The sequence below is a fragment of the Nomascus leucogenys genome, chromosome 22a, assembly GCF_006542625.1.
Source record: "Nomascus leucogenys isolate Asia chromosome 22a, Asia_NLE_v1, whole genome shotgun sequence".
NCBI lineage: Eukaryota > Metazoa > Chordata > Mammalia > Primates > Hylobatidae > Nomascus > Nomascus leucogenys.
In genome coordinates, this window is record NC_044402.1 from 54,708,773 (window position 1) to 54,721,634 (window position 12,862).

The 12,862-nt window shown below is 55.5% G+C and overlaps 1 protein-coding gene across 1 annotated transcript in view; it reads left to right on the top strand.

The window, feature by feature from the left end:
* Positions 1-12,862, top strand: part of ITPR3 (inositol 1,4,5-trisphosphate receptor type 3) — a 75,243-nt gene that overhangs the window by 32,627 nt on the left and 29,754 nt on the right. Inside the window, exons 3-14 of the mRNA XM_030802735.1 lie at positions 1,764-1,885; positions 3,924-4,010; positions 4,656-4,814; positions 5,006-5,104; positions 5,451-5,534; positions 8,508-8,654; positions 8,881-8,976; positions 9,471-9,521; positions 9,705-9,847; positions 10,835-10,934; positions 11,019-11,179; positions 11,805-11,946. Coding sequence (XP_030658595.1) covers positions 1,764-1,885; positions 3,924-4,010; positions 4,656-4,814; positions 5,006-5,104; positions 5,451-5,534; positions 8,508-8,654; positions 8,881-8,976; positions 9,471-9,521; positions 9,705-9,847; positions 10,835-10,934; positions 11,019-11,179; positions 11,805-11,946 — 1,391 coding nt within the window. The remainder of the gene's footprint in view (positions 1-1,763; positions 1,886-3,923; positions 4,011-4,655; positions 4,815-5,005; positions 5,105-5,450; positions 5,535-8,507; positions 8,655-8,880; positions 8,977-9,470; positions 9,522-9,704; positions 9,848-10,834; positions 10,935-11,018; positions 11,180-11,804; positions 11,947-12,862) is intronic.

A 12,862-nucleotide genomic window follows, 5' to 3' on the forward strand; every position in this document is an offset into this window, starting at 1 on the left:
CCTGTAATCCCAGCACTTTTGTAGGCCTAAGTGGGTGGATCACTTGAGGTCAGGAGTTCAAGACCAGCTTGGGCAATATGGCGAAACCCCGTCTCTACTAAAAATACAAAAATTAGCCAGGCATGGTGGCGCATGCCTGTAATCCCAGCTACTTGGGAGGCTCAGACAGGAGAATTGCTTGAGCCTGGGAGGTGGAGGTTGCAGTGAGCCAAGATCGCATCACTGCACTCCAGCCTGAGCTACAGAGTGAGACTTGCCAAAAAAAAAAAAAAGACACACTCTCTCCAACAAACTGAGTGCTCTTTCGGAAGTGATGTCCACTCATGCTGGCAATGCTGAGGGGGGCCAGGCGGGGCAGCCCTTGGTGGCTCCATCTGCTTGTGGAATTGCCATTTTTCCCTTTCCTTTCTAGGAAGTTCTGTCTTCCTTGATCTTTGGTTCACTTGGTTTCTACTCCCAATGGTCCCATGGGGCTTTTGCCTCCTTATGAACTGGACAGAAAATCTAGTTTTTCTTTGGTCCCTGGGACTGGATGACCAGCTTTGACCAGAGAAAACACACAGCTTTCTTAGAGGGAACAGGAAAGGACCTGAAGAAGGGGTTTTGTTTCTGGGACCCTCCAGTGGCTCTCTCCTCTCCAGTCTCCCCGCACAGCTGTCTCCTTTCTGTTCCACACTGCCGGAGCATTGTGCGATCAGGGGCTCACACAGCTGCAGCATGAGAGGGATCTCAGGGCCACTGAGTCCTGCTCCGTGCCCAGGCTGTGGATCCCTCCTGTGATGGGGAGCTCACTGTTTCCCAGCCCAGCCCAGGCTATTGTTACGCAGGCCCAGTCACCCACACCAGCCCCTCACCAGCACCCAGAATCCTCCCTCCCCTCCTACCAAGCTTTCGAACAGGCTTTTCCAACTCCTGCCTCCTTTGGATAAGCAGAAAAATTGGACACCCTTCCTGCAGCTTAGGCTTATGGGAATGACACTTGTTTTATCTACTTGCCAAAATAAAAATTGTATTTGAGAACGTGTTTCTGGAATTTGGATTTGCCTTGTCTTAGGTCAGATTCCTAGAAGCAGAGCCTAAGATGGGTGAATTATTGAGGAAGTTCTCAGGAGAACACAGTGAGGGAACCTCTTTCTCTCTGTACACGGCAGGGGAAGAAGCTGAGCAAGGGTGTGGTTTCAGGGGAAGATGTGCCTCAGCCTGACCCCTCGGGGAGCGCCTCAGCCTGACCCCTCGGGGAGCTCAGGACTGTGAGCTGCTCCTTGGACTGTCCCCTCCAGAGGCTGGGCTGTTCTATGCCTGTGTCAGTCACTGGTTAGGGGCTGCCCCTGGGGAGAGGGGTATGTCATTTCCCAGGCATCTGTGTGCAAGATGGTTTCCATCAGCCAAGGCAATTAGCTAAAGGAGGATGCAGATGTGAGCTGTTAGCTGCCAATAATCACAAAAGCTGGGCACAGACATGGCGTAAGGGTGAGGCCCCAGCAGCCTCTGATAAATCTCCCAGGGGAAGAGGGCACGTGTCCACCCCACCAAGTGAGATGCACTGCTCTCAAACCTGCCTCTGAGCCTCCCCATTCTACTCAGTGTATTCCAGGATGCTCCAAATTCTGTGAGGTTCTTCCAACCGCTTCCTCTCTACCTGCAGCAGGGAACAGGGGTGGGGAAGGGTTGGGAGAGCAGAGCTGCAGGCTGGGGTTTTCTCCAGGGAGGGCCCTGAGCCCCAAATGAACCATTCCCCTCACCCCCCACCTGCCCCACCACAGACTGCCTCTTCAAGGTGTGCCCCATGAACCGCTACTCGGCCCAGAAGCAGTACTGGAAGGCCAAGCAGACTAAGCAGGACAAGGAGAAGATCGCCGACGTGGTGTTGCTGCAGAAGCTGCAGGTATGTGTGTGTGTGTGCGGGTGTGCATCTGTGCACATGTACCAGGAACCTGGGTACACAAGCAGCGGTGCTGCTTGTCGGATCCAGTAGGGGCTCTGTGGCTGAGCTGAGTGGTTTCTGAAACTCGGATGGGCGTGACGGTTCACACCTGTAATTCCAGCACTTTGGGAGGCCGAGGCAGGAGGATTGCTTGAGGCCAGGAGTTTGAGAGCAGCTTGGGCAACATAGCAAGACCCTATCTCTACAAAATATTAATAAAAAATAAAAATAAAAAAATAAATTTCAATATGCAAGAGATTGGTGTGAATTGCTGTGAAGGAGGGGATGTGGGGGGAGTAGGATCCCTTCCCAGTGACCCACCAGTCTGTATAACTCTGTTGTGTCAATGAGAAGAAAGTGCCCCTTCCTACAGGCTGGCACAGCCCTGTGCCAGGGTGCATGGCTCAGAGAGTGGAATGTCGACACCGTAGAGCAGTAAACAACCTGTACAGCTGTCCGTGGAGTTGCCAGTGGCTCCTGGAGACAGTGGCTCTGGGGAACCCAATTTGGGAGCCCTGGATCTAGTCTTAACCTCTCCCTTGTTTTATAGAGTTGGAGCCTGGGGCCCTTAGATGGGACTGGTCTGTCCATGGTCATCCTGTGAGTCTGCAGTAGAGCCTAAATGGCCCCCAGGTCTCTGGCTCACCCTAGCTTCCTCAGACATGTGGGTCGTGCCATGATGCTGGGATGTGGTGGTTGCTCATGAGCCCCTTGTGGGTAGTGGCTCAGTTCACATCCTGGGCAGATCTCGGGGTCCCAACCCCATTCCCCAAACCACGAAGAGAGTGGGAGGCTTTGGCTGTGGTCAAGAACTTTGTAGCCTGGGCCCCGGGCCGTGTTGCCCCACCCCTTGTCATACAAACCTTGCTTCCCTCTGTCCCCTTCCTCTAAGCCCCATGCCCAGAGGAGGTGGGTCTAGAATGGGGACATTGGGCTGTGCCTTATAGCTGTGGACTGGGCTGGAGAGAGGGAGCTGCAGGTGGGCTGCTTGAGCTCTGGTATTAATACCCCAGCTCTCTTTCTGGGGTTGGGGCTGCCACAGGCTTCCTTCCTGCTGCCGGCAGGTAGAGGCTGAGCTGGGGATCTGGCCTGGGGGGAGGGCATTCACCTATGCAGAGCCACATAATCAGAACCGCAAGCGGTCACACAGCCACATGCTGTTGCTTTGTGGAAAGTCACATGGTCCATGGCAAGGCTCTCCAGCTGCCACTTTCGCCTAGGCCTCAGTAAAGGACTGAGGAGGAGGAAAGGGCAGAGACCACTGCTCTCAGAGAGTGCCAGTCTGATGGAGGGGACAGGGTTCCTGCCCTCCAGGAACTCCTAATCTGGTGGAGGAGGCAGGGCACCTATCTTTAGGCAGCTTCCAGTCTAACAGGGACAGAAGAGCCTAAAAAGCTGTCTCTTAATGGGATGCAAACCAAATCCTGAAGGGCACCAGCAGTGGATCCATCAGATTGGGATGTGACCACTCAGGGAGGGCTGCCTGGAGGCAGTGGGCTGAATGCACACAGTTTTGGGAGGGAAGGTTGCAGAGGAGTGGGGGTGGTGATGGGAGCCAGGAAATGGCACCAAGCAGCCCCTGCCAGAGTTTGGACTGGGACCGGGGTCCCATGTCTGGGGCATCGGGAGTCTGGTGAGGTGGGAGTGGGTGGTGAGACACACACAGCTTTAGGTTCCTGGGGGTGTTAAGGGGATTGCGGGGGATGCTCAAGGTCCTACTGGCATGCCCTCTCCAGGGGAGGTGGCTGGGGAGGGTTAGGGATTTGGCTCCCTGGGCTGTGTGTGCTGTGAGACCTCAGGCTGCCTTCCACACTCGGAGTGCAGCACTCTGGGTGCAGCACCAAGAGCTGGGGCAGGGGTCCAAGGGGTCCTGGAGTCCAAGGTGACTGTGTGTGTGTGTGTTTGTGTGCATGTGTGCGTGCATGTGTGGGGCTGGGGTATGTCTCCCTCTAGGAGCAGCTTCTGAGCCCACCCTTCACTTGCGTGTGTGTCTACCCAGCACGCGGCGCAGATGGAGCAGAAGCAAAATGACACGGAGAACAAGAAGGTGCACGGGGATGTCGTGAAGTATGGCAGTGTGATCCAGGTGAGGCTGGCCTGCCTCTCTCCCGCCTGCCCCTCTCCCTGCCTAAGAGGCTGGGCTGGTGCCTGGTGAGGGCTGCCGGCAGGCATTGCCCTCTGTGCATGTGTGTCCTCGGGTGAATGAGTGGCCCTGGGGCCACCTGTGTGGCTGTGTATCTGACTGTGTATGTGTCTGTTGCTGTGTGGCCTGAGTAGCTGTGCCATGGGTGTGTTTATAGCATGGTGGCCATCAGCATGGAGTCTGGAGCCACATTGTCTGGATTCAAATCTTGGCTCTGCCACTCCTAATGTTGTAACTTGGGCAAGTTAATGTCCCCTGGCGCCTCGGTTTCCCCATCTGTGAAATCAGGCAGTAATAGTACTTCCCTCTTGGATCGTTGTAGGTTACTTGAGCTAATCTATGTAATGTATTTAGAACAGCTTCTTTCTTGTGATCACCAGTGTGTCCATGGGGTGTGCCTGTTGTGTGCATGCTTGTGTGTGACTGTGGTTGTGGCTGTGGGTGTCAGCCTGTATGTTTGTGACAGGTGTCTGACACTATGTGTTAGCCAGAATGTGACCAAGGGTTTAGGGGATCCCCCCATATCCCCTCCCTAATGGGCCGACTCCTGGGGCCTGGTGACCTTCCCGCACCCCACCTGACCCCCAGCTCCTGCACATGAAGAGCAACAAGTACCTGACAGTGAACAAGCGGCTTCCGGCCTTGCTGGAGAAGAACGCCATGCGGGTGACCCTGGATGCCACAGGCAACGAGGGTTCCTGGCTCTTCATCCAGCCCTTCTGGAAGCTGCGGAGCAACGGGGACAATGTGAGGCCAGGGCCGGGTTGGAGGGGCCTGGTGGAACTCCGGAGGGGCTTCTGTAGGGTCTTCGGTGTGGGGACTGGATAAGGTCACGCCTATTTCTTAGAAGGGCAGACTGAGACCAGAGGGAGGCCTGGAGGTGTGGCGACAAGAGGACCCTGCCCTTCCCACCTAACCTGTCCCGCCTGTCTGCTCAGGTGGTCGTGGGGGACAAGGTGATCCTGAATCCTGTCAACGCCGGGCAGCCTCTGCATGCCAGCAATTATGAGCTCAGCGACAACGCTGGCTGCAAAGAGGTGAGGGGGTGGGGGGGTCAGCCATGCAGTGCAGGGATGTCCACACACCCCTGGTGGTGTAGACACCCCACTCCCCGCCATGGTCTCTGCCTCCAGCCCCATCTGGCCTGCTGGACAAGCTGGGCCTCACGGCTTCTGCATCCATTTCCCAGCGCTGCCCTCATTCTCCACCCCACAGGCTGGTGGCCCCAAGGTAGCCGGGCTGGGGTCTGGGGACCCTGGCTATGAGAAGACACCCTGTCCTTGTGCTGTAATGGTGGCTGGGCTGCTTATTCCCTTCAGCCCCGCTCTGGCCCTCAGTGGCTGGGGTCTACCTGGCATCACGGGTCTTGTCACCCTTCCTCAGGTCAACTCTGTGAACTGCAACACCAGCTGGAAGATCAACCTGTTTATGCAGTTCCGGGACCACCTGGAGGAGGTGTTGAAAGGGGTAAGGACTGGGAACCCCTGCCCTGCCCAGCTGGCCACCTAGCCCTCCCCACCAGGGCCCTCTTCCTGCCTTCTTCACCCGCCAGGCCTCAGGCCCTTACCCTCTCCCCGGCTTTGCACCCCCCAGTCTCCCTCCACCTCCACAGGGCCCCACCCACATGGCCCTACCAGGACTGCCACTTCTCTTGTCTCTGGCCACAGCCCACTTCTCCATCCTCCTTGGGTCCTGCCTGGTCTTTGTTTTCTCTCTTGTTTAAGGGGGTGTCAGTGGACTGGGGGTCTCCATCTGCCCCCCCCCCCCACCCAGAGCCTTTGAGCACCTCCCTCTCCCCGACTCCTGCTGCCTGGATCCACGCCAGGCCCCTGCCCCTTGCCCTGTGCCCTCATTGGCAAGGGAGTGAGGCTGCCCTGTCGGCTGAGTTAGGGGTCACCGCCTGTCTCCTTCCTGGTCCCAGACATGCTGGTGTGGGCTCTGGGAGAGAAGGGGGGCCTGAGAAATACTGCAGTGAAGACTTCAGGAGGATCCAGGACTAAGGGCAGAGGGAGCTGTCTGGGGCCAACGGAGAGACCATTCGAGAAACCCTGAACACCAGATGTGGGCGAGAGAGGAGAGTTCAGATGTCTCTTGGGTGGGGCTGCAGGGGATGGAACCAGCAGACGGGGTGTAGACGGTCTTGAGGGAGGGCAGATTTGTAGAGTGTGAGGCTCTCCAGCTAGGGGAGCAGGCAGGAACATCGGTTGTGAAACCTGTTAGGGGGACAGGTGACAGGCCTGAGAGCAGCCACCTAAGGAGGCTTAGGTGCTCCTCCCTGCTCGGAAGCCTGCAGTGGCTCCCTTTGCCCTCCTCCCCCCACTGAGCTGCTCTGTTAGACTCTCCTGCCCTGCTCAGGCTGCCTCAGTCCCACCCTCCTCATCCTTCTTACCTCCTGGGCTGCTTCCCGTCCACCCATGCTGTGCCCCAATGCCTTCTCCCTCCCTCCCTCCCTTAAGTCTGCACATCATCCACACATTAATCAGGGTCCAGCCATGCACTACCCCTCCTGGAAGCCTTCCCTAATGTTCCAGCCCCGAATCTCTGCAGCACTTAGGAAATGAAGCATCTTGGCCGGGCGGGGTGGCTCACACCTGTAATCCCAGCGCTTTGGGAGGCCGAGGCAGGTGGATCACTTGAGGTCAGGAGCTCAAGACCAGCCTGGCCAACATGGAGAAAGCCCTTCTCTACTAAAAATACAAAAATTAGCCGGGCATGGCGGTGGGCACCTGTAATCCCAGCTACTCAGGAGGCTGAGGCGGGAGAATCGCTTGAGCCTGGGAGGTGGAGGTTGCAGTGAGCCAAGATTGCACCACACTGCACTCCAGCCTGGGCGACAGAGTTAGACTCCATTTCAAAAAAACAAACAAGCAAACAAACAAACAAATAAATAAAATGAAGCATCACTTGGGTCTCACTCTGTGTTGTACATAGAATTATTTCTGGGGAATCCGTCATGGCTCTGTGGTTCCAAGGCAGCTCAGAAGCAAGGCTTTCTGATGTTAAGTCCACTGCTTTTTTGCCCCTGCACTGCACTGCTGGGGCACAGAAGTCACTAGGTTCTGCCATAGTAACTGACCCAGTCTTTATATCGTCATTCATTCATGCATTCTTGCATTCACTGCTGCATTCACTCTGCAGGTATTCACTGAATGCTTTGTGTCTAGTGTGTGTTCAGTGGAGGGAAGACAGAAAATGCCATTAGTGATGATAGCAAGAGTGGCAGCCATGCATTGTGTGCCTTCTGGGTGGCAGGCTCTCAGCGGGAGGAAGGTGATGGAATGATGAAGGTGTAGGCCCTGGAACTGGGCCACAGATTCATGTCCTATTTGCCATTAGTTGCATGAGCCTCGGCAGGATACTTACCTTCTCTATGCCTGAGTTTCTCCACCCATAAAATGGGGCTAATGTTGTATTTACCCAGAGGGTTGGTGTGAGGATCAGGTGAGAAAGCTTACAAGTGCTCGCACAGTGGCTGGCATGCAGTAAGTGTGCAGTGTGACTTCATCACGCGTATTATAATCCTCACAATTTCTGCAAGGAGGTCATAGTATTCCCATTTTACAGAAGAGGCAACTGAGGCTCAGACATGTTAAGGAACTTATCTGAGGTCACACAGCTTTTAAGAGCAGAGACAGAGGCCGGGCACAGTGCTCACGCCTGTAATCCTAGCACTTTGGGAGGCTGAGGCGGGTGAATTGCCTGAGCTGAGGAGTTTGAGGCCAGCCTGGGCAACATGGTGAAACCCCGCCTCTACTAAAAATAAAAAAATTAGGTGGCACACACCTGTGGTCCCAGTTACACAGGAGGCAGAGGCATGAGAATTGCTTGAACCCAGGAGGCGAAGGTTGCCGTGAGCCGAGATCGTGCCATGCACTCCAGCCTGGGCGAGAGCGTGAGAATGTCTCTGAAAAAAAAAAAAGAAAAAAAAAAAAAAGACAGGATCCAAAACGTGGTATCTGTGTCCAAAACCATGGAGATGCCCTCCATGCTGCCCCCATCCAACAGGGGAGCGAAAGATGTGGGCACAACCTACCAATATTTAGGCAAAAAGGGTCCTGAGAGAGGGGCAGCCATGGCCCCGGGGACACTGAGGAGGTCCCCCTCCTTCATGGAAGGGGTGACTGCAGATGGGCCGTTAGAGGTTAGGCGGGGTGTCTAGAGGTACAGATAGGGAGGGAAGCGGTCCAGGATGGGTTTGAACATGGGAAGGCCTGGGAGAGCTCTGGATTTGGGGTCTGGGATGTGAGCTTAGGGCAGAGTGCCTGGGCTTTGGCTGTTCTCTAGGGGGCTCAGCTTGCAACCCCCTCTCTGTGTGCCGGCTCTGGAAGAGGGGCCCTGCCAGCAGCGACCCCTGTCTGAGGCAGGTGGGGCTGGGCCCTGGGCAGGTCCTTGAGCCTGGAGGGGCCGCAGCCATCCTGAGCCACACCTCACTGCCTGCAGGGAGACGTGGTTCGGCTGTTCCATGCGGAGCAGGAGAAGTTCCTGACGTGTGATGAGTACAAGGGCAAGCTGCAGGTGTTCCTGCGAACCACACTGCGCCAGTCTGCCACCTCGGCCACCAGCTCCAATGCTCTCTGGGAGGTGGAGGTCAGAAGAGCCCTGCTTCTGGCACCCCGGACTCAGCCTTGGATGCCACCCCTCCCTCTTCCCCACCATCCTGGAGGGTGGGATACCTCCCTCTGAGTCCCTCCAGAGTCAAAAGGCCAGGGAGGGTCCAGAACCCACCTACCCAGAGGTCTCCAGGCCTCCCTGGGGTCTGACTCCCCATGCCTGTCCAGTCTCTCCTTCTTGCCTCACACCTGCGTGCCCCTAGGTGGTCCACCACGACCCCTGCCGCGGAGGAGCTGGGCACTGGAATGGCCTGTACCGCTTCAAGCACCTGGCTACGGGCAACTACCTGGCTGCTGAGGTGAGCAGGAGGCAGAGGGCATCCTGGGGCTCATGTTGTGTGCATGTACACGTGGGTGTGCAGGAGTGTGTGTGCACATATCTGCATATGTGGCACATGTGCCTATGGACCCTGACTTCTCTGCACTCATGCATTTATCCAATATTATCAAATAAAGGCATGACTGTAAAGTCTAATAAATGTCACTGTGCTCCTACTATGTGCCAGGCGGTATTCTAGGCACAGGGGTACAGAGTGAGCAAAATTTCCCATCTGTCGGTAATGTGCACACTTGTGTGTGTTGGGGCATTGGTGTGTATGTGTGTGTGTGTTCATTTGTGGTTCTATGGAGAGGGGCCATGAAGGGCTCCTCTGGAATGATATGGGCACCCCTGGGAGGGTGCAGGTTGCCTGCCCAAACCCAGGGTCCTATGTAGGTGACCATGTTTTGCCTTGGGTCATGTGGGTATAGTTTGGTGTCCAATAGCTCCCCCACATCTTGTATCTCTGTCCAGGAGAACCCCAGTTACAAAGGTGATGCCTCGGATCCCAAGGTAGCAGGAATGGTGAGGAACAAAGCAGGTCTCCAGCGAGACCATGGGCCTGCCCTGGGGGTAGGCGGGGGCAGGGGAGGCCGTGAAACCCTGGGAGGTGGGCCGGAGGGAGACAACCCCTCAGATGGGATCCCAGGTGCTTCGCGGGCTTGAGAGGAGGGAGGGCCTTCTACCTGATTTGGGGTCCTCATCCAGGGGGCCCAGGGTCGCGCAGGCCGCAGGAATGCTGGGGAGAAGATCAAGTACCGCCTGGTGGCTGTGCCTCATGGCAACGACATCGCCTCTCTCTTTGAGCTGGACCCCACCACCTTGCAGAAAACCGACTCTTTTGTGCCCCGGTGGGTATGCGCCATGTGCCTGGGGGTTGACTGGTGGTGCTTAGGGCGGGCCCTCCTGTCTCTGGGACTCTGAATCCCCCACTCCTCCTCCCTCCTGAGGTCCTTTGGCCTCTGGGGTCTCTGCAGTTCCCATCCCTCTGGGGATCCAGCTCTGAGGTCTGTCGGCGGCTGACCACCATTGCATGCCTGCCTGGTGCCTGGCGCCTGCCCCAGTTGGTCTGGGTGCTCAAGCACAGGCTGCATGGCAGTTTGTCTAGGACACAGCAGCATGGGGAACCCAAACACTGGATGGGGAGGCCAGACTCTCTGGCCTTTGAGGTCCCACCAACCCTGAGATTCTAGGACGGAACATCAAGAAACTTCTCAAGTGTCAATCCAGGCTTTGGCATGTCCTAAGCTGTATGACCTCAGGCTGCTACCCACTCTGCCTCCGTCATTTTGGTGGGAACATCAAGTTTCCCTGTCAACAGGGCTAATGGGAGAGTCAATTGAGTCACTACACAGGCCCACAGTCCCTTCCCTGAAACTCTTGGGGGCAGATGGATTTGGTATTCAAATTTTTTTTCATTTTAGAAAGGTAAACTTGTATTTTGTAATCATAGACATTGAGTATTTTTGTGTAATGCATGTGTTTCTATGAAATGTGTGCATGTTGACATTCAATGGGATAAATAGTTAAATACCCTCATTTGTCCAAATGAATTTTGGTCCCAAGTGTACAAACAAGCTTTGGTTTTGGAAGTGTGGACAAGGCTGCCTGTGTCAGTGCAGTGGTCAGGAAGGGGCCTGGGCGCAGGGCTAGCTCTGGCTGTTCTTCTCTGGCTTCAGCCTCCTCATCTGGAGGAGCACCAGTGGCTCCTGTCCCACAGCTGTTGAGGGTGTGGAGTAGGGTGGCAGCTGTGGCAGTGTTGGGGAGGTAGGCCGGCAGGCAGCATGACGCGCTCTGTGGTGCACTCCCCGAGTCCTTGCCCTCCCATCCGCCTGCAGGAACTCGTATGTCCGGCTGCGGCACCTCTGCACCAACACGTGGATCCAGAGCACCAATGTGCCCATTGACATCGAGGAGGAGCGGCCCATCCGGCTCATGGTGCGGGTCCCTAGGGGTGGGGGTGGGGCTCGGGCCAGGGCTGGAGCTTGTTCCCAGGTGCCCTGCTGACCCCTGTACCTGCAGCTGGGCACCTGCCCCACCAAGGAGGACAAGGAGGCCTTTGCCATCGTGTCAGTGCCCGTGTCCGAGATCCGAGACCTGGACTTTGCCAATGATGCCAGCTCCATGCTGGCCAGCGCCGTGGAGAAACTCAACGAGGGCTTCATCAGCCAGAATGACCGCAGGTGGGCTGCAGTGGCACAGAGGTTTTCTGAGTGATCTTGCCCTCCCAGGTCCTGCATTTCATGAAGAAAGGAGTCATGAAGCAGAAGCCGGGCTAACTGGGGAGAGAGTGGGGGACTGGCCCCTGTGGGGCCCTGGCTAAGCCTGGGACCCTGGAGTTGGGTCCAGGAGTTGGGTGCCTCACGGCTCAGGTACTCCCAGAGCTAACCCTATGATGGAACTGGTTACTGTGTTGACCCTGGTCTCAAGGCCAGTTATGATGGGGCTGAGGCTCAGAGAGGTTACGAGACTCACACAGTTAGTAAGTGGCAGAGTAAGGATGAAATGCAGCCCCCTTCACACCAGACTCCCCGCCTTGTGCCCTGCACTTCCTTTCCAGGTTGGGATATTCTGAGATTCTGTGTCTTGGGGCCACTTTGGAATCCAGGGTGGGTGGGGATGGGTATGTTTGGAGAGCACTTCAGGGGAAAGCCGGGGAGAGGAACTGTAGGCTGAGGATAGGTTTTGTGCTTTGGGGGCCGATGAGTGAACTCAGGAAAGCCATGTTTTGGGAGGGACTGGCTCCCCACGAGGGGCACCTGCTGGGTGGGCATCTCACACTCGTCATCCCCGGGTCCCCTCACCCAGGTTTGTCATCCAGCTGCTGGAAGACCTGGTGTTTTTTGTTAGCGATGTCCCCAACAATGGGCAGAATGTCCTGGACATCATGGTCACCAAGCCCAACCGGGAACGGCAGAAGCTGATGAGGGAGCAGAACATCCTCAAACAGGTGCGTGTGCACTCATGAGGGGACGCGGAGGGGCCAGGTGCCCGGGAGAGGGATGCCTTCAACTGCAGGCTCATCCCCCACTTTAACGAAAATCAGTATATATGGGGCACGACCACGTGCCAGGCACTTTCCTAAGTACCCCACGTGTGTTGACGAATTTGATCCTCACTGCCTGGAGGAGGCACCGTGATTCTTACCCCGTTTGACTGGTGAGGAAGCTGAAACACAGGCCAGAGTTGCTTGGCGCAGGGCTCATAGCTAGGAAGCGGCAGCCAGGATTTGAGCTCGGGATGTCGGGTCCAGAGCTGTGCTTCAAAAAAAAAATTTTTTAATTTTTTTATTATGAGAATCGTCAAATATTGAGAAAGTATTGGAAGAATAGTACAGTGAACAAGGTGCCTCACCGTTTTGCTGCCTTGGCTTTATGTAGCTCTATTCACACATCTGTCTTTCCGTTCACACATTTCAAAATGGGCAGCATTTTACACCCAAAAGTTTCAGCAGGCATTCCTAACAATAGGGACATTGCCTTATATAACCATAGTACGTGATCACACCTAAGAAAATGACAACAATACCAAGTCCATATCACATTTCTCTAATATTCCCAGAATGTCTTCGTAAAGCTTGTTTTTTTTTAGAAACGAGGATCCAGTTAACGTTTTTTCATTCCATTCTGTTGCTCTGTCACTTTGGTCTCTGCTTCAGAACAATTTTTCACCTCTCCACCTAGCCCCAATCTTTAAAACATTTTTGTAATTATGTAACATTTTACTTTGACAAGGCAGGCCTGTGTCTCATCTCTTAAGCTCTGCCCACAGCGGCCCGGCCTGCCTTTTCTCTTAGCCTTAGACCCTGAGCTGCCGAGACCCTCTGCTCTTCCCCCAGGCCCCACATCTGAGCTGGGATTAGAATC